At 37.2% G+C, this 20064-nt stretch overlaps 1 protein-coding gene across 2 annotated transcripts in view; it reads right to left on the bottom strand.

The window, feature by feature from the left end:
• Positions 1-20064, bottom strand: part of Psd3 (pleckstrin and Sec7 domain containing 3) — a 500607-nt gene that overhangs the window by 110674 nt on the left and 369869 nt on the right. For both annotated transcript variants that reach the window (XM_005373608.2, XM_005373613.2), the window contains one exon: positions 11144-11187. In XM_005373608.2, the coding sequence (XP_005373665.1) occupies positions 11144-11187 (44 nt within the window). The remainder of the gene's footprint in view (positions 1-11143; positions 11188-20064) is intronic.

The raw sequence follows: 20064 nt of genomic DNA on the forward strand, positions 1-20064 counted from the left end.
GGTAACCTACAACACTTTGATACAACTCAGTGTCCTCCTATGCCAATCTCAAGGCTTGCTCTAGGTCTGAAAATGCAAGACATGAAGGCACATTTAGGGAGCAGGAGACCAGAATGAACAAAAAAGTCTCTAGAGCTTTGCATTGGATGCCCTGAATCTACCCTAGCTCTGGTAGTCCTTGATTATAGGACTCTGTCAAGACTGAAGAAAGCACAAACATAAGAAAATATCAGGAAATCGCCTGTTCTCCATAGCAGTTGACCCTGAGTGAAAAACTGTCTGGTAAATCTAAGCTAAGTGCTACCCCAAAGCCCTGTTCTCTCGAATATATGGCACATTACCCAAGTTTTGCCATTCAAATTCTCCACAACAACAAAACAGAACATTTTCGTGCATAGGTAGAAGGCTAAAAAGATGATCCTGTTCTTTCCTCCCTGTGTAGGAGCAGAAGTCATTAATTGATCACATGTACCCACCTTTGAGTGTTTCTCAAGCAAGGTGAACCCTACTTTTGCCTCTACTTCTTCTTCACCAGTATCAACCAAAGTAACCTTTTCCTTTTGCCCTCCTGGGATGGTACTTGGGGGGACAGGGCTCACCTCTGCTCCTTTAAGTTCTAGTTTCTTAATGAGTAAGCAAGTTAAGCTGGTAATATCAGTAGTACTGGTAGTTAATCAGGTCTCCATCACAATCTCTAACCTAACTCTGAAGGCGCCTTGACATTCAGATCAAAGAACTGCTTGCTCTACTTCACTGATTCAACACTCTGCCCTTGGACATACTGGGCTACAGAATGTTAAAGAAGGGAATGCGGTACAAATCAGGTACCAAATTTCACTTGGAATCTCCAGTTATTACTGTGATCATCATAACATCTTTATCTCAAAATCACACTAAAAGGGACATGTTGTGGAAGTGAAATATCAAGGTCCAATCAGGTGAAGGAATCCAGCAAGGCAGGATTTGCATTCAATGGTCACTTTATAGGACTCCTGGGGTTGGCCGGGGCTCCCTGATTCAAAAATTTTTCAGGACAATGCATTATCCATGAGAATGCCCAGGGAGCACAGCAGGAAGCCACCCCCTGCTCTCCTCTAAAATACCTGGAAATCAGTGTCTTTGGGGATATTGGTGCCAGCTTAGCAGTGATCAGGAGCTAAACTGCAGGCAGTGTGCAAGGTAGGAGTGAGAACATGATGATTAAGACTCCTAGTGGGACTCAGAATCCGGCAGGAGAAACAGAAACACATCGTAATGGGTGATACATTTTTAATAAAATATTGTATTCTCTGTGTCCACAGAGTTGTGTACAAAGCAGTATCAGACAGGCTGCAGACTCACTATTAAAAATGCTGAATTACAAGTACAAGGCATCTCTTTCGGGTGATAGAAATTGGGTGGACTGTGGTTACTATGAGACAACTCTGCAAATAAAAAAAAAGAAACACACGCAATTGTGCCCACAAGTAGGTGAATTTCACTGAAGGCACCCTGAAGGCACTCCAGGTGCACTGTATTGAGGAATATAAATTATTCCTCAATAAAGTTGATTGAAAAAATGAAACCCAGTGGTTGAATATAGGAGCAGAACACTATATTGGTCAGCATCCCAGTATTGTATCAGATGACTGCTGGAATATATAGTGAAGCACAAACTTCCAAAACGCATGCTGGCTTATCATGGGATTCCTGTATCACATCGTGTTATGCCTTGAGCCAGGAGGAGATTAAGATGCATCTGTCTTTGTCACTTATCAAAAATAAAAATTAGAGAAAAACTATGTAGTTAAGATTTAAAACTCTGCAGATAATACAAAAAACTTTGTTTTAGAAAAATACCTTATTTTGACCTAAGCATTTTCAATGATAAAAGACACTATGCTTTTATTAATATTGACCTCTGTAATTAGCCCTTTATACCAAAGAATCCTGCAGACGTGAAGAAGATGTAACTCCGTAACTTAGCTTTATAACTGTAGTATGATTTCCAAAAAAAAGGAAAACCTTAACTGTAGATATTAAGATTTTTTTTAAAGTTTTTGGCATACACTGAGGTCAAGCCAGATGTTATATGTGTCCAAATGATTTATTGGAAAATTTATAGTGGGCAAACAAAAATATCTTCCTCCAGTAGTATTAATCTGCTAATTAAATTTTTCTACCTTCTGAAAACGGATATATTTGTGCATACATGCACAAATGCTCAATGAAATCCACAGAAATATTGTCTAAAATCTTTAAACACTAGTTATTGCACACATATTGTAAGTCATTTAGAAATATACTCGTTGTATTTCTTTTTGTATCATTCTTTAATGAGTACCAAAGGCTTAGTAATTGAGATAGATAATATAAAGTTCAAAATGATCAACACATTAGGAAAGACATTTTCCTTATATCCCAGCCTCCATAATGCTTTGCACCTCAGGGACTCTAAAATTGCTTTAGGACAAATAGGCTACTGACATGACAGTCACATTGCATCTGCTCCCAACCTGTCTACTCTGCATATTCTGAAGTTGAAGAAAACAAAAATAAAGATAATATTTGTGAAGTACATCACTTTTGCCATCACCTTTATCTATTGAAGCTGTTTTAATAGTAAGATCGTTAAGCATTCTAAGAATCTATCTCAATCTCCCCCAGAGATTCCATAAAGCAGATAACTTTTCAGTTTTATTTTGTTCCTTTTTTTAAAAGTTTGCCCTTTTAAAGCAAAAAACTGGCTGGTAAATAATTCTGATTTTCAATATGCTTGAATTCCATCTGAGAAAAATATGTTTTTCATTGAGAAAAACAAGTACTTACAGATTGAAAATACTTACAGATTGAAAGGTTCTTAATAAAATTACATTTCACAGAGCTATATGAGAGTCTTCTTTAATACTAAACTCTAAAAAATTTTTTAAACATCAAAATCCAGATGATCCACATTCAATGTTGTTTCTAGATAACACATTTTTAACTGATATCATTCTTTATCTTAAAATCTCCAAGTTAATAGTAATTTTCATCACTATAGAATTTGTTTCTTGTGTTTTCTTATAGTCAGTGAGCCTTCTCTGACTTTATAAACAGAACAATCAAACCAATAATATCGTTTGCTCAAACACATATTGATTTGTCCTTAGTTAATTCTCATAGAGATGATCTTCCAAATTTGCAGCGCTAGTATTAACGTTAGTGTCATTAGTCTAGCAAGGGTGTGGCATGATATAGTATCTGCCATGTTAGGAAGGTGAGTATGGTCCAACCAACAGGAATGACATTGGGAATGTAAACCTTACTTTAGAATTTGAGGCACAATGCATATTTAGGAATATTTCCTATTAAAAGGAAATATTACTATTACTATATACTATTAAAAGATATTCTTTTAATAGTATGAGTGTTGTAGATGGAAACAGGTTTTATTCTTTTTTATAGTGAAATATCTCACTCAGATGATTTTATTAAATTTTCCATAATGATCTCTCTCTACCACTGATTGCTAATGCCCACCCACCAACTCTCTCCAGACATTTAAACTTTCATTTACAATTTTTTTTTGTATCTTCTGTGTCTGCAATCAATATCCAACTTAGAGTAACTTCTCTTTGCCTTGGTTTTCTCACTAGTAAACATTTACCCACTCACAGGTGCGAACTTTCAAATTTATGTATTTATTTATTTATTTTTTGTTTTGTTTTTGAGACAGGGTCTCGCTACGCAGTTCAGGATGGTCTTGAGATCACTTTGCAGTCCAGGCTGGTCTCAGACTGACAGCGATCCTCCTGCCTCAGCCTCCCGAGTGCTGGGATTACAGGCTTGTGCCACTATGCCCGGAAGAGCTTTCAAATTTAAAATGAGAATTGCTTTTGCTTCAAAGTACTCACATAAATGTCTTAGCCCAAAAAACTTATATGAACAAGAAACTTTCTTTCATTTACCTACATCTACTATTAAGAAAAACTATTCTGATTAAAAATTTTATATATTTAGACTTACTAGGGCTTTAAGAAAACCAACATCATAAAATTATTTCTATAATGCATTGCAGGGTTGGTGATAAAGCTCAGCGGCACAGGGCCTGCCTGGCAAACCCAAGGTCCTGAGTTCAATTCCCAATACCAAAAAATAAAAAACAAAAAACAATGCATTGCAATAAAGAGGCAATTACCATGAGTTATCTTTTTACAGAAATGGAATAATTTTTACATCAAGGTAAAATATGATTATGAAGTATACTTTTCTTTAGAATACAATTTCAACTCTAAAAAGCGTACACAAGGAATTTCAATTTCCTTTGATGAACAATCTTAATGTTGAAAAAATTTAAAAATTAAGGAAAATTACCATAAGTAAAAAACAATAAAGGAAAAGATATCTTCTTTAATAAATGGTGCTGGAAAAACTGGCTTTCTACACACCAAACACTTAAAACTAGTCCCATATCTCTCATCGTGCACTAAATTAAAATCTGAATGGATTAAAGACCTAAATATTAAAACAGAAACACTAAATCTGCTGGAAGATAGACTAGGTAAAACTTTTGAAGATGTAGGTGTAGGCAAAGACTTTATGAATAAAACCCCGATCACACAGGAAATAATAAAGAATCAACAACTGGGATATCAAGTTATTAAAAAGCTCTTACACAGCAAAAGAAATCACCAACAGAGTGAAGAGAAAACCCACAAAATGGGAAAAAAATTTGCCAGCTGTTCCTCAGACAAAGGACTAATATCGAGAATACATAACTCAAAAAATCAGGACCTCTCAATCAAATTTAAAGACCTAGTCCAAACAGGGGCATCTGAAATGAATAGACATTTCTCAGATGAAGAAGTAGAAATGGCAAATAAATACATGACAAAAATGTTCATCACTGGTCATTTGAGAGATACAAATTAAAACAGTACTGAGATTCCATCTCACTCCAGAAAGAATGGCTATTATCAAGAAATCAACCAACAACAAACGCTGGCAGGGGTGAGGACAAAGGAACCCTTCTCCATTGGTGGGAATATATACTGGTGCAACAGCTGTGGAAATCAGAGTGGAGATTCTTCAAAAAACTAGGACTAGAGGGTTCATTCCACCCAGCTATTCCTCTTCTGGATATGTTCCTCAAAGGATCAAAAGCATCATACCACAGCCATGTATGCACACCCATGTTTACAGCGGCACAGTTTGGAAAGGCTAAATCTTGTAAACAGCTCAGATGCCCATCAATCAATAAACAGATATAGGAAATGTGGTCTTGTTATGCAGTGGAGTACACTCAGCTATAAAGAAAGATTCACTTGAGACATTTTTAGGTAAATGGATGCACCTCGAGACCAAACCCTTAAGTGGAATAATATCACATGGTTTCTCTGGTGTGAGAAACTGAAAGTATAAATAAGGCCCAAAATATATAAAAGGTATTGTGAAATAAGAAGAAAACATTCGAAGGGGAAGGGGAACTAGGGCAGGGAGAGAGGAAAAAGAAGGACTGGAAAAGGGAAAAATGAGAATAGAAGGAAAAATGGAAACAAAGCTTTTGTAAATAAGGAGAAGAGGGTTGAAGGGAGAGGGGGGGGAACAGGAAAAAAAGAATAAGATATATTATGTACAGGCACAAATTCCTTATGATGAATGTTACCATTATGTATACCTAAAATATACCAATAAAAATAATTTTAAAAACAATAAAGGAAAAAATGAAAAGCAACAAACCCAACCCACCATTTTCCCATATCTACAAAAATCACTTTAAGGATGGCAAATCTAAATCAGTCTATGTTTTTTTAAAAAGCCATTGGGTGAAAATAAAACTACAGTATTTGTATTTGGAGATGGCCATTGCTCTCAGAGCAACTGATATTATATTTTAATTATTATGTATTATTACCTAAAATAAAATCAGGGTTAATACTGAGTATAGTAAAATGTGGAAAGCAAATCAAACAATGAAAGTAAAAGAGCGTTAGAAGAACTCTTGCTGGAGAAAGATATTTTTAGAGAGGACAAGGCAAAAGAAAGCGTTTAGAAGGCAGAAAGTTTTCTTCCTAATTTTATCAGATCAGGGACTGAGCGGGCAGCAGTGCTGTCCTGAAAAGACCAAGCACGATTAAAGTTCACAGTAAAGAAATGATAATGAAACCTAACAACAAACTGTTGGAATTGTAGAAACACACTTTTAAAAGTCAGTGCTCCTAACACATGATGCAAGGGATGGAAAAAGTCCAGGGTGTCACTACCCCATGTAATTAGCCAGGACAATCCACTATGTACGGGCAGAAAAGAAACTGTCTAATTTAGAAGCAAAGATAACAAAGGCTTTCAAATGTTCTGGTTAGAAAATGAATGGGAGGGCAATATGAATTATTAAATATTATTCCATAATACCAAGTTATAAAACGTTTATTCAGAATTAAGAGGACCAAATGTGCAAAATTATAAGCAGGAGCAGACCTGAGGCAGAAAAGCAACAGCAGTGTAAATGTGGTGACTCAGCGGGTTCATTATTTAAAACTGGCTTTATGGTGCCTTAATTAAAGTGAGATAGGATATATGAATTACTATTTTTTTATTTTAAAGAGAAAAAAACAATAAAAATGATACACAATTTCAAAACAAGATGACAGGAAATTAACAATGGTTATTATATTGCATGTTGTTATCTTCAAAGTAGTTGCTTAGATTACCAGATGCACCCAGGCAATACTGATCAAACAATATAAACACTAACGGTTCCTTTCAATGAACTAATTAGAAATTAGCAGTACAATTATCTTAGCTATCTTGTGTGTGTGTGTGTGTGTGTGTGTGTGTGTGTGTGTGTGTGTGTGTACCCCTTCTTTTCTTCTTTCCCCCATCCCAGTTGTTCTTTCCTATCATTATTATTATTATTACTAATTTTTTGAAAGCAGGTAAGGGAAGCTACTTGCAATATCTAAATGATATAGAATAAAAAGATAAGTAGAGGTCAAAGGAAAGAAGAAAAGATTAATTTTACTAGTAAATGAGAAAAATATTAATGGAAACTTCACTATATTTTTTCAAAAAGAAAAATAGGGACCTGCTTTGGTCAGCTGCATTTATTTTACTTCCCAATTTTATTAATGTATTGTCTGAAGTTCTTCCTGAAGGTGAATTTTAAACAACTCTAACATAAGTTGTAGGTGCCCATACCTACCTTAACTAGCCTCATTCTATCCCATCCCAATAGAGATGGTAATTATTACCTTTAAAAAAAATTAATTTAGACCATAAATTAAGACTAAGGAAAATGCTTCAACACTTTATACACTTTTGCTCTTCCCAAATTCCTAGCCTACTATACGGTACAAAGGAATGTAACAAATAGATGCTTTATGGATAATGAAAAGCTGGGCAGAGGAACCTGGATAAAGAAATGGTGAAAGCCAGGACCTCCCACTAGTCAGTTTGACTCACTGCACTCTTCACTACCATTTACACTTCCATCCTTGTACTGCCCTACCCTCCCTCTCCATGCACCGCTTCACGTTGTGTTCTCCTTAAGCACAGATCTGTACCTTACTCACATTGTATCACAGGTGCAGCCCTGGGCCAGACACATAAAAAGCTGCTTAAAGTGTGTGGAATAGACGAAATGATCCTTACCATCTAACTTGCCCAGGGGGGAAACACTCTTAATTCCATGAGCTTTTAATGAAACACACTCTGATATGACACTCTTAATTTGCAATGTATCAAAGACTGGCATAAAAATAGACACGATCTTTGCTCTCCAAAGACTTTATAAACTGTGCCTACAAAGAAGGCAGGCAACATGGAGCTTCTAATGGGAGCCAGGACTCATGAGGAAACAAGTCCCAGCTCTCCTGCTACACTTGTGTGTCTTTAGACATGGAGATGAATGCTTCTTCACTGTAATATGAAATAAAGGCACTGGGCGAGATTAGCATTTTTTTCAGGAAAAAAATCTGTAAGTATAGATATCTTTTAAAAAAATAAATAGTACTGAAACTTTAATTCTATATTTTTAAAAAATAAAAGTGGAGGTGATTTGGTCAGTTGAATAGGCCTGATGCTTACAGGAGACAGAAATGTCCCCATCCTTTTTCCCCTTTCCCCTCACTCACACCCTGAAATCCTAGGTGTCCATGGAAACCAGTTAGAATGCCATGAATTAAAATTCCCCATGATTCTATATATTCAGTTTCTTCCAAGGTTCTAAAAATCAACATGAAGACACTTCGCATGCCAGCATACATTACCACAGAAAATCTGCCGCAGCTGCATCTTTTTGGTAACTACTTTCTAAACTAAACTATCAGAGGTTTATCTTTCAAGAATGCAGTTCTTTGCATATGATGAATAATCTTTCTAAGGCCTTTCTCCATCCCTTCATTGTCCCCCTCAGTGCTGGAGATTAAACCTAGGCTGTCCCACGGGCTAATTACACACATTAACGCTGAACTAAATGCCCAGCCTTTTCTATAGGTTTATATGGAGTGTTCACTACATATAGGCACTATAATCTGCAGAGAGAGAGATAAAGGCACAAATCTACACATTCATCACTTCCTTAAAAGAGTTTACAGCTTAGTGATACCTTACTACAAATAACCGCCATGGAAAAGAAAGTGACAGTATCATCAAATAAAGCACCATGGATGTGTAAAGGCTGAGATGATTTGCGGCTGGCAAGAAGGAAAGGTTCCAGGAATGAGCGTTATCAAAGCTGGGCTGCGATGGACAGCGAGGACAAGTTGCAAGCAGAGGTCACAGAGCTCAAAAAGGCAGGAAACCATGGGAGGAGCACAGGAAACTGCACCTACCTGCAGCCTGGTTGGAATGAGGACTGTGTGAAGACAGTAATGGAGGATAAAATATATTACAGGCAGAATTTGCAGGCCTGAAGTACAGCAGAGGAACAGATTAATGCAGAAGAAAGAGACTGGAGGCAGAGGCACCTGAGAGGAAGCAATGCTGATGTATGGCTGGCAACTGCCACAGAGAAGAAGTATGCTGTGTTCGGGGCCATTTCCACAGTAGTGAAACGGTAGATGGGATGAATGATAATGTAGAAGCTAAAATCCAGGATACAGGAATGGAAAACATACAAAAAAGACTTGAGACAAATGAGGAGTACTAAGTACTAGGAGAAATGTCCTGTAGGAAAATGCAAATATTGAATTGAAACTTGGAAAGAAATCGTTGAAAAGGATACTTGTGATTTCATCTACTTCCTTCATTTTATAGGTAAAGAAATGAAAGTTAATTATGTGATAGACTGGAAGAATAGTATCTTATACATTATAGAGGATAAGAAAGCACATGAATAAGAGATAGGAAAAACATAAAATAGAAACTGGAGCATTAAAAGCTACAGCATGAGGTATCCATTGAAGGGTAATTTGCCTAATGGTTAGTATTTTACATTTCCCAGTGCTATCCCTATTGGCTCCATAAGACTCAACAGTTGCTCCATCTTACAAATGGGGAAACTGAGGCCTAGAGGTTAACTTGGCCAGTGACCCAGCCAGTACAAACTCAAATCTACCTGACTCTGGGATCTGGGTTCCTGAGCAGACTGCTCTGCTGATGTGTCAAGAGGGCCGCAGAAAAATCGAGTTCTTGAGTAAACTTCCCCTCATCTCTGTATGCTTGGATAGAAGCTAAGATAAAGCTTTCTTTCACCAAAGTCTAACTACACAGAAATACCTAAGTAAAATTTATAGAAACAAATTCAGTGTAGCAGGTTCTCAAGATTATACTTGCTTTGTAAAATAACTTTATAAAATGATACTCAAAATATTCTCTACTCCAGTGTGAATATATTTTCAATTGTTTCCTTTTCATTTACGATCTCCAGTGGGAAAATTCTGCATAGGTCAGAATATACCTTCAACATTTTGGCAAGATTCTAAGTATATTCACAAAGTTTTGCTAGGAAACCTACCTTCCTCCATGAAAGGTAAGTCTAAATATAGTAGTACCTTAGATTTTAGACCATCGATTTCTAATAATGTTAAATTTTCCTTGAAATAGTACACTGTCTTAAATGAGTCATTACTTATGAACACATACAAGCTGTTACACATACATGAAAATACTAAACTCTTAAACTAACTCAATTGGAAACACTACCAAATAACTCTGTAGTTAGCAAAAACAATTTTAAGGGGCACTGACTTTTAAAATTCACTCTAGCATATTATGTTTGAGATAAAGTCAACTGCTAAACCACTTTCCCCAATGAGCATACGAGAGAACTGAGTTCACTGCAGAATGTCGTGGGGCAACAAGGTTAAAAAAATGAGTGCTATGTATCTGTGAAAATAATAAATTTACATAGGTTTTCTATTTTAAAAATATGTTTTGACCTAAGTTTTTGGTAAATTGGTTAAAATGTAGTAACGTAAATTGATTAAACTGTAGTAAACACTGTCCCCTAGCCATTTTTGAATTCAAGTTTTAATTGCTATATTGATTAGTGGAAGTCTAGCAAAAATGATATTGTTGGTTTTTCTAAGGTGCAATTTATCTGCAATAATATTTCCCAAAGTATGGACCTTGAAATACTACATTTTGCTATCAAACATATTCAGGAAACATGAAATCTCTGTTCTCCATCAGAGATTGATAATATACAATAGCACTGCAAAAGCTCCTAGGAGTTTTAAAGTTTAAAAAAAAATAGCTTTATTTAATCCATCATTTCTCAAGCATATCTATCCACAGAAGCTTTTTATTCTTTTTGTGGTTATTATCTATCAGTGGCATAGGATGATTAGTATCATAGGAAATAGGACTGGAAGACTTTGATCTATGATAATAGGACGAGAGAATTAAAACAGGCGGTTGGTACTCAAATCGTATGTATTGGGTTTTGGGATAAATCTAATTTTATCAGAAGATTTTCTTTTAGAGTACTGGATTTAAAGGAAACATTAAAAATATGATTACTTGCTTGTAGGTGGAGCAAAAAGAACAGGAGTATTCTGGGTACTGAGCGGGAAAACCACAGGATACAAGGGGTTTACTAAGGTTTCACACTATGTACATAAGACACTTGGTGTAAAATGAAAACTGGCAATCCATACTTAACCCCTCTCTAAAATCATCTCTGAGGCAGCAAGAAAAAAGAGCAGTTCATTATTACAAGGCTGATATCCAGCATACTTACACTGCCCATTCAAGCTTCTCATTCTTGATCGAGTTGTATAAAGCCTGTAAAGAGAACAAATAATATCCAATTACTGTTTTCATTCAATCCTATATTCTGAATCCACCCAAAAGTCTAGAAGTCTGCATGTGCAGTCAACACCTTCATTCTCCAACCATCTTAACTGAATGGCCCTGTTATAGTTTGTGTCTGGATGTCCCCCCAAAGCCTCAGGAAGTCATGGGGCAGACTTTTAGAGTTGATGATTGATCCATGATGCAATGCTGCAATTATGGGTGTGAGTGCTACACACGCCCTGGGGCGGATAGTTTGCATACAATGCAAGGGAAGGAAAGAGGGTTGCCGCCATTCCTCCTTTTTGTTCATTTTGTTTTGCTGTCTTCCACCACCATGAACTATTGCCCTGTGCCATGTGCCACTCTGCCTTGGAGCCAGCCAAGTATGGACTGAAACCTCCACAAACTGTAAGCTAAATAAACCTTTCCTTCCTTAACTTCGGGCATCAGGTATTTTGTCTCAGTAACAAGATAAAAGTAACAAAGACAAGATCCCTTGTCAGGATCTTGGCTCTGAAAGTTGAGGATTCTCAGTGAATCAAAGGAGCACAGGGGAGGCAGAGTTTTATGAAACAGAGATGCTTTTACAAAGTAAAAAAATGTCTTGATAAATAAGAGACAGCACTGTATATTACATCTCATCATGACAAAATTGGGATATGATTAAAAATAGACTGCACATCCTACTTCTCTCATTCAAAACATGATCCTATAGTTCCATTCATTTGGACTTTGGTGGTATTCATATCTTTCTCATTAATGGAAAAAAAAACAGCTGTTTTCATAGTAATTTAATGAGTGGGATACACAGAAGGGGACTGAAGTTAAATATGGAAACACATTTTAGAACAGAATAGAGTTTCTATGCCAATGACCTAAGCAGTTTTTAAGTAGTGTTCTAATGTCATACTCTATATTACACCTGAGTGTCATGCTGGTGTGTGTGTGGTGGTGGTGGGGACAAAGGCTTCTTCAGACCTGGGTGACAGTAATGGCACAGCTAAGTCACTGTGAGACAGCATACTATTTTAGTTCCAGCATTACATATAAGGTCAACTTACTCCAATGTAACAGCTTTCCCAGAAAATGCTTTAAATGTCGGAGAAGACATTATAATGACAACACAAATTCAACTCTAAGATATAAAATTACAATAGAAAACCACATTAAATACAAGAACAATGCATAATAATATGATGAGAGTGTTGGAAGATTTTTCCTCAGAGAAGGACTTGGATCTATTGGAACTTGAAGGTTTAGCAAATATTTCATTTACTGTAAGGCAGGATAAAAGGGCTGAGATCATCCAACTATTCATCTTGCAAATGAAGAAAGACAAGTTTCAAAAGTTGTCCAAGCAGGATAACAGAGACAGAAACACTCTGTATTTTTATTTTCTGCCTCTTAATGCATCTTTTCCAAGTGTCAACCTGCAGCTAATAAGGAATTCCCTTCAAAATTTAGTATACCTATGTGGAGAGTACAAATTTTATATTATTAAAGATCCAATACATGTGTCCTTAGCCAAAGTCTTCACAGGCTAAGCAGAAGTTCTCCAGTGTAGCTGTAAGAACTGAACTACTAAATAACTACGGTAATAAATACCAATCAGGAGACATTTTATCCTTATTAGGAGATGATGTCCTTATTAAGAGATGATGTTCTTATTAAGTGTCCTCAGTCAACATAAGGATATCACAAACTATAATAAAATAAATTGAATCATTAAGACCATGCTACAAGGTGGATATCTGAAGAACCCAAATTTACTAAAGAACTCCAACAGCCTGAAGTATTGCTAATGTCTCATGAAGCTGAACTCCTTAGGAAGTGCAAAGCTTCTCATAAAGGGCTATGGCTAAAGGGCTTTCAAATGGATTCTATTAATTGCCAGAGCCATTCTGAACCCATAGGTAATAGTGGACTGACAAACTGCAATTGAAAGGAGACAGATCACCAAAGGCTCTTTATTTATCATCACACTCAGTATTACCCAGAATAACTGATGGTGCCGCACAAATACTGCCTTAGTTACTTTTCTCTTGTTGCTGAGACAAAATACCCTGATGCCCAAAACTAAGAAAGGTTTTAATGATAAAGATAGTTTAAAAATTATAGCTAAGTATCTAAAAGTTTCCTAATACATTCAGTTCTGCCCTACAATTGTTTTTCAAACTGTTTTGTCCTTCAGAAATGAAGTTCTAAATTTGAAGACTTTTTGCTACTCCATCAGCCAAATATCTCACAATGAAAATCTAATGATAAAATATCTTGTCAAATTCAATACACTTGCCATATTCTAGGTCAAGTCCTCACGCTGAACGTGTAACATAAAATAGATTTGTTCTTGCAGCACGGCAACTCTGAAAGGTTAGTCCTATCCCTATTATCTTCATTGCAGAAACTACAAAGAAATTTGCCTGATTTTTCTTATTAATAGAAAGATGCTTTGCAATGGTATCCAACACTTGGGTAGCTTCACCACAACTTCCTATCTTATATCTGCTTAGCTCAGTTATGAATTTAAATCATCTGATTCCTCTTTCTTCTTTCTTTCTTTTGTCTTTCTCTTTCCCTTTCTTTCTTTCTTTTTTTTTTCTTTTTTCTTTCTTTCTGTGCCAGGAATTGAACTCAGGACCTTGCACTTGCCAGGCAGGCACTTGCACCACTGAGCTATATTCCCAGGCCTCTTTACTTCATGCACAACTATCATCACTTGCTTTTCCATGTAGCCCAGACCCACGGTGTATCATATGGTCTATCATTGCATCTCCTCTTGTTAATACTGAGAATCTCTAATGCAAAAAATCTAAAATCTGAAATGCTCCAAAATCTGAAACTTTTAGAACCACCACCATATCCCACAGCTGGAAAATCCTGCACCATGAAACACTGTTTCATGCATAAAACTGTTGAAAATATTGTGTAAATTTACCTTCAGGCTATGTATATAAGATGTATGTGAAATATAAAGGAAGCTCATATTTAGACTTGAGTCCCATACCTCAGGTATCTTATCATGTATATGCAAATATTCCAAAACCTGAAAAACATTGAAATCTGAAACACTGGTGGTCCCAAGAATTTCAGGTAATGGCTAGTCAATCTGTACTTTCGACTTCTTTGTTCTGTTGTCTTTCTGTCATACCTAAAGAGGGACTATGTAACTCGTAGCTAATCCTATCTTGACTTCTCCATACTAATATTCTATATGAAAATTAAGACTTCTCTTAGCTTCAAACACAAAATATCTAAATTCTAACCATGTTAATAAGAGGGACCTAACAGTTTAAGTAGTCAAACCCTAAAGAGGTATGGATGGAACTGGCTTCAGAGATTCAATAATTTAAATTCTACCCCTCAGCTTTCAACTCTTTTCCTTTTCTACCCTACACATCTCCAGTTCTTGTTTTTCTGTACACAAGAAACTGCCTACTACAAGCAATGCCTATGTACACCCTGATGTGTTTAAACATGGGAAAACAAACAGTTCTTTCTTCCTGCTCCAGCACGACAAGTCCCAGTCAGAATGCTACTACGGTGGTTTAGGTCACTTATCGCGTGGAGCACTCCACGTGCTAGGTGACAGAGTACAATGATTTGCTCCATTCCTGAAGTTAAGGGCCTGGGGGGATCAGTAATTGAGATGATAGCATTAACTCAGGCACTAGTATATCCCTGGGCTGCACAGTCTTTCCAAATCATATGTGACTAATTCAGCACGACTAGAAAATGCTAATGCTACTGGGTCATCATCACCTCAAACTTCAACACAGCCATCCATCATGAGTCTCTTTAACCTCCGGTTATTTTCTCTTAAATGTGTCTGTACTGGTCTTCATGATAGGGGAAGAAATAACACAAAGGAATCTCAAAACCTAAAGAGGCCCAAGAGCATGAATCAAATACTTCCTTAAGTATTTGCGAAAGCTAAAACCTACATGAATTAATTTCTCTCAAAGTCCCTCAGCTGTTTTCACAAACTTTGACTCTGAAACATTTTATTCGCTGCCTTTACCTTCTTTTCTCCTTCTTTCCTCCTTCTCCTCTTCTTCCTCCTCCTTTTCTTCTTCTTCCTCATTTTATTTGATTTTTTTCATGTTGGGGATGGAACCCAGGGCTTTCCACATGTTAAGCATCCATTCTACCTACTGAGTTCAATTCCCAACCCTTGTTTCCATGTTTACTATCAAATGACTGTATTTTTTCCTCCTAAAATCAAACCTAACAGCACTGCATATGCTGAGCCTAGGCCAATGCTCTTGTGAAAAGTTGACAGGGCTGGTGCCTCTTTTAGAATAGATTCACATAATGCTGGTCATTGTAAGAGTCTATTCTTAAAAGATGAGCTTTCAAGAAGAGCCACCGTTGCTAGGACACATCTTGAAGTTCCTTTGCCAGTGAGAATGACGGGCTTGCTTCAGCGACCCCACCCTCACTCCACTTATAACCACAGGCGTGTGTTATATCAGGGCCTGAAACCGGAGGCGCAGCCTGCAGCTCAGGAAAAACAAATCTGGCAGAGCTAAGTAGTCTGGCCTAGTCCAACAGGGCAAGATTTGTGGGTAAACACTGTCCTGGAAGGCTGTCCACTTCCCTGTGGTCATGGACTTGCAGCGAGAGACACAAGGAGAAAGGTATCACAGAAGCCCCTGTGGATTTGTACAGTGAAGTGATAACTGCCTGCTGGGGAGACTAAATGTGCAGCCCTAAAAGATGTCTGGCTTCTAATTCTGGGAATGTTGGTATGTTATCTTACATGCAAAAGACTTCAAAAATATGACGGGGTTAAAGAGTTTGAGAAGGGAAGAGCGTCTGGCTGGGCCCTAAATGCATTTTAAGCATCTTCATAAGAGAGCAGAGGGTGATTTAAAGAGAAAGCAACATGAAGAGGATCAGAGACCAGAGCGGCATAAACTAAGCCAGGGCACGAGGGCAACCTCCAGAAGCTGAGAAAGGTTAGGAGCAGACTCCCTCTTAACCCTTCAGGAGGGGTGCAGCCCCGCAAACACCTGGGCTTCAGACTTCCGAACTCTGAAATTGTGGGGCAATTAATTTCAGAAACCACATAAAACTAATAACATGGGTTATAAGCGAAAAGCAGACATCCAAACTAAATCTTATATCCACAGGCTGGTTTTCAGAAATATTTCCAGGATCAAGCCCTAATAAAATAGTCTTTTACTGTAGTAGTCTTATCTAAAGTATGATGTTACAAAAAAGGAAATAAATAAAATATGATGGTACATATCAGAATTAGTCAACCTTTAAAAATATTGTTTATTGGGTCCTTCTGCATATCTACTGAACCTACTCTAAGAAGAAAAATTCATGTTACAAACATGAATTATAGTCTTGCAGAAGAAGAATCTGCACATGAATTATTCCCTAAGTCTTCCCATGTGACTGTGGTTAAAAGTCACTGCTCTGGGAGCTTCCCAATCTTTCTGTACCTGAAATTTCTGCTACTTAACCCAGGAGCTAGAGAATAATCATACCTACCCTGATACCAAATAGGACACAAAGATTCTTCACATTCGGAGATCATCATTTTTAAGAATGAGAAGGCAAAGTAAATTGGTTAAATTACAGAGATCAAGGTATTTTGGTCTAAATTTACTTTTAAGACTTTGTTCCTTCTTTTGATTGCTTCTCATAAAAAAAAAAGAGTAATTTTATTCAAAGCTGAGCCCACACAGGCTTTTCTCTATCGCAATGCATTGTGTAACTAGGAGTTTCTCTCCGTCTCCCCAGAAGCACACTTTGCATAGTTAATGGAACTCATGTATTTTAGTTAAATTATCTCAAATTCCAAAGGGTTTTTCTTTCTCTGTGGTCCTTGAATTATTATGAAAACTATAGAAGATATAACAGAACTTCGCTTTTTAGTGAAAATGGCAATGACCAGAAAGAATTACAGCACCCAACATCACCGTGCCCTTGTTCAAACGCAACATGGTCTCACTCAGATATTTCAAGCAAGCTCACTTTTAAGAACAGTTAAACATGCACCTCTCTGTCAGTGGTACCAGAAAAATACCATGTTTCAAAAAGACAGGGTTTAAAAATTAATGATGACACTAGTTACCAGGCAAATGTCAAATTTCTTAGGAAAAACTCAAAATACCTTGAGAGAAAGGTCCTCAACTTTTTTTTTTTTTTTTTTTCTGTGCTGTTAAGTAATATTGAAAAGCTGCCTCATTTCTCAATGATAGAAGCTTCTCCAAAGGTAGTACTTAGGCTTGACTTTTGGGGGGCCGCCTTTTTCTGTTATTGTTTTCTGTTTGTTTTGTTTTGCTTTGCTTTATTTTGTTCTGTTTTGTTTTGTTTGAGACAGGGTCTCCCTATGTACTGCAGGTTGGCCTTGAACTCACTATGTATCCCTGGCTGGCTTCGAACTCAGTCTTGCCTCAGCCTCCTGAGTGCTGGGATTACAGGCATGTCTGACCACACCCAGCTCACCTGTTTTTATACCTTGCTATGTACTAAACTAGATTAGTGAAGGTTACAGCCTTTTCCTTTAAGTGGCCAAAGGTAACTGTCAGGCAGAGGTGAGAAGAAAGGACAAAAAGCTTGAGGCCTTGGCTATGAGAATATTAACATGTAGATCTACTTTAGAAAAAAGTGCATACCAAAGACAAGTTTCTGGAAACTAGTCCTCTTTAACCAGTCTCCCTGTATCCACCTAAGAGTTTTTATGTACCACTGTTTAAAGAGCACTCTATATTGAAGGGTACATATTTGTAAACCACCTAATGGACATTCATCTCTTTGTCTCTCATTCAGGGTGACACGTGTCTGATCATAGTTTACTTTCTCCCACATCTACAGTCAGAGGTAGTGCTTGGACTCAGCCCTGTATAACCAGAGCAAAAATCTATGTTCTGAGCAAATTAATTTAACCTTGTGTGTGCTGTATGCAATAACCCAGTCAGCAATCATAAAGATAGCTAACCATTACAAAGGGATATACTTGTGCAGATCTATGACACTAGAAATTTCAGGGAAAGGCCCTTATCTTACTGAAGGAAATCTGAAGTATAATTGATGGATTCGATTCATCACAAAATAGATATTTTGAGCATATTCCAGAAGCCAGGAAGTCATTACTTTAAATGAACAATTCTGTGTCGAAGGCCTCCTAGATAAAGCAAACGAAATGAGCTGCTAACCCTGGCTGAGCTTCACCTAGTAGAGAATTAGTCACAACAGAATCAACTAATGTTTTACTTTCTGCATGTGGCACATGAGACATTTTCACATAGGATACCTAATATGTGATAGCAGATTTTATATATACTTCAGAACAAAATTTAGTGAAAGAGAAACAGATCTAACAGCAAGAACTAAATATCTGCACAGTATCCATAAACTGACGGCCAACAGTTTACTTTCTCCTTTAACACATCAGTGAGTCTTTATAATCTGCCTTCTCCAACCGCCTATATCGCGTATGTACCTTGCTTAATTCATCTTCACTGTGTCCCACTATCACAGAATGACCACAACAGATATTTTACCATAATATATGCTAATATGTCAAGCAGAAGGATTTTTATAAATACTCGATCCTAATCAGAATGCCTTTACTCTTAGTATAGTATATAGGATACTGTAAGTATTGACATGGTATATAGTATATTGTATAACTACTAGAAGACTATAATTCATGTGTGTGACATGAATATATAACAGTTGTAACACTTATAGCCATATAAATAAATCTTCTCTTAAAACTATTCATTTATTCATATATCCAGTCAATAAATATTTACTATGCCCTGCTACCAGCTAGACATTATTAATCTAGGCACTAAGGATCCATGCTCAACAACACAAAGAATTTAGATTAATGAAGGTGAAAATAGACAATCAAGGAATCAAAAAACAGACAAACTGGAAACAGTAGTCCTGTCATTTTTCTGGTAGGCTACCAGAGGTGATAACACAATTAAAACAAGGGAAAGTAAGAGTAGGTTTAGACCTGGGGAAGTAGCTTAGAGTTAGGGTGCTTGCCTAACATGTATAAAACTCTGGGTTCGATTCCCAGTATGAGGCTAGGAGGAGCTTTAGAAAGGAAGGTTAAGAGAAAGCCTTTCGTAAAAAAATGTATAGGACAGGTGTGAGGAGGAGCAGCCTTGCAAAGATAAGGGAGAGAGGTGAGCAGCTCCTGGTGTGACTAGGCTGCGTGGCCTGAGAAACAGGAAGGAGGCTGGTGTGCCAGAGCCTGGTGGGCACAGCATACGGAGGAACAGGGCAGGCTCAAGGTGTTGTGCACAGCAGGGCTGCAGGTAAGTGGGTTATGTGGGTCTTTTTTTTTTTTTTTTTTTTTTTTATTTTTTTGGTTTTTCTCCGGTACCGGGAATCGAACTCACGACCTTGCGCTTGCCAGGCAGGCGCTTTGCCGCTGAGCTAAATCCCCAGCCCCTATGTGGGTCTTTTTAACCTACGACAACAATGGGCTTGTTCTGTGTATGTTGGGCAACCACTGGAGGATTTTAAGCAGGAGACTGGCTTGCTCAGGGCTTCTGTGTGGAGAAAGGATTTAAAAAGAGCACAGGGAATACAGCAGTGAGACTGGAAGTCCTGGATGAAAAAGAAGGAGACTTGGGCTGGTGTGCTGGCAGTAGAAAATTGGTGGAAGCAGAATGGGGACGTGTCAAGCGGTTCTAAATTATGAGAAAAGGGTAGCCTGTGTTTGTAAACCTCAAGCATAAATGAAAACCTAAACAAGATAAATGACTTCAATCGTAGTACTAGAAATACAATGTTTTCCTCCAAATTTAAAGTCGTTACTTAGCTACAGTAAAGGTGTGTATGCTAAGATATTAAAGAAAGAAAAGGGGCTGGGGATTTAGCTCAGCG

Source organism: Chinchilla lanigera, unplaced genomic scaffold (genome assembly GCF_000276665.1).
Source record: "Chinchilla lanigera isolate Chin_1 unplaced genomic scaffold, ChiLan1.0 scaffold00002, whole genome shotgun sequence".
NCBI classification, from domain to species: Eukaryota; Metazoa; Chordata; class Mammalia; order Rodentia; family Chinchillidae; genus Chinchilla; species Chinchilla lanigera.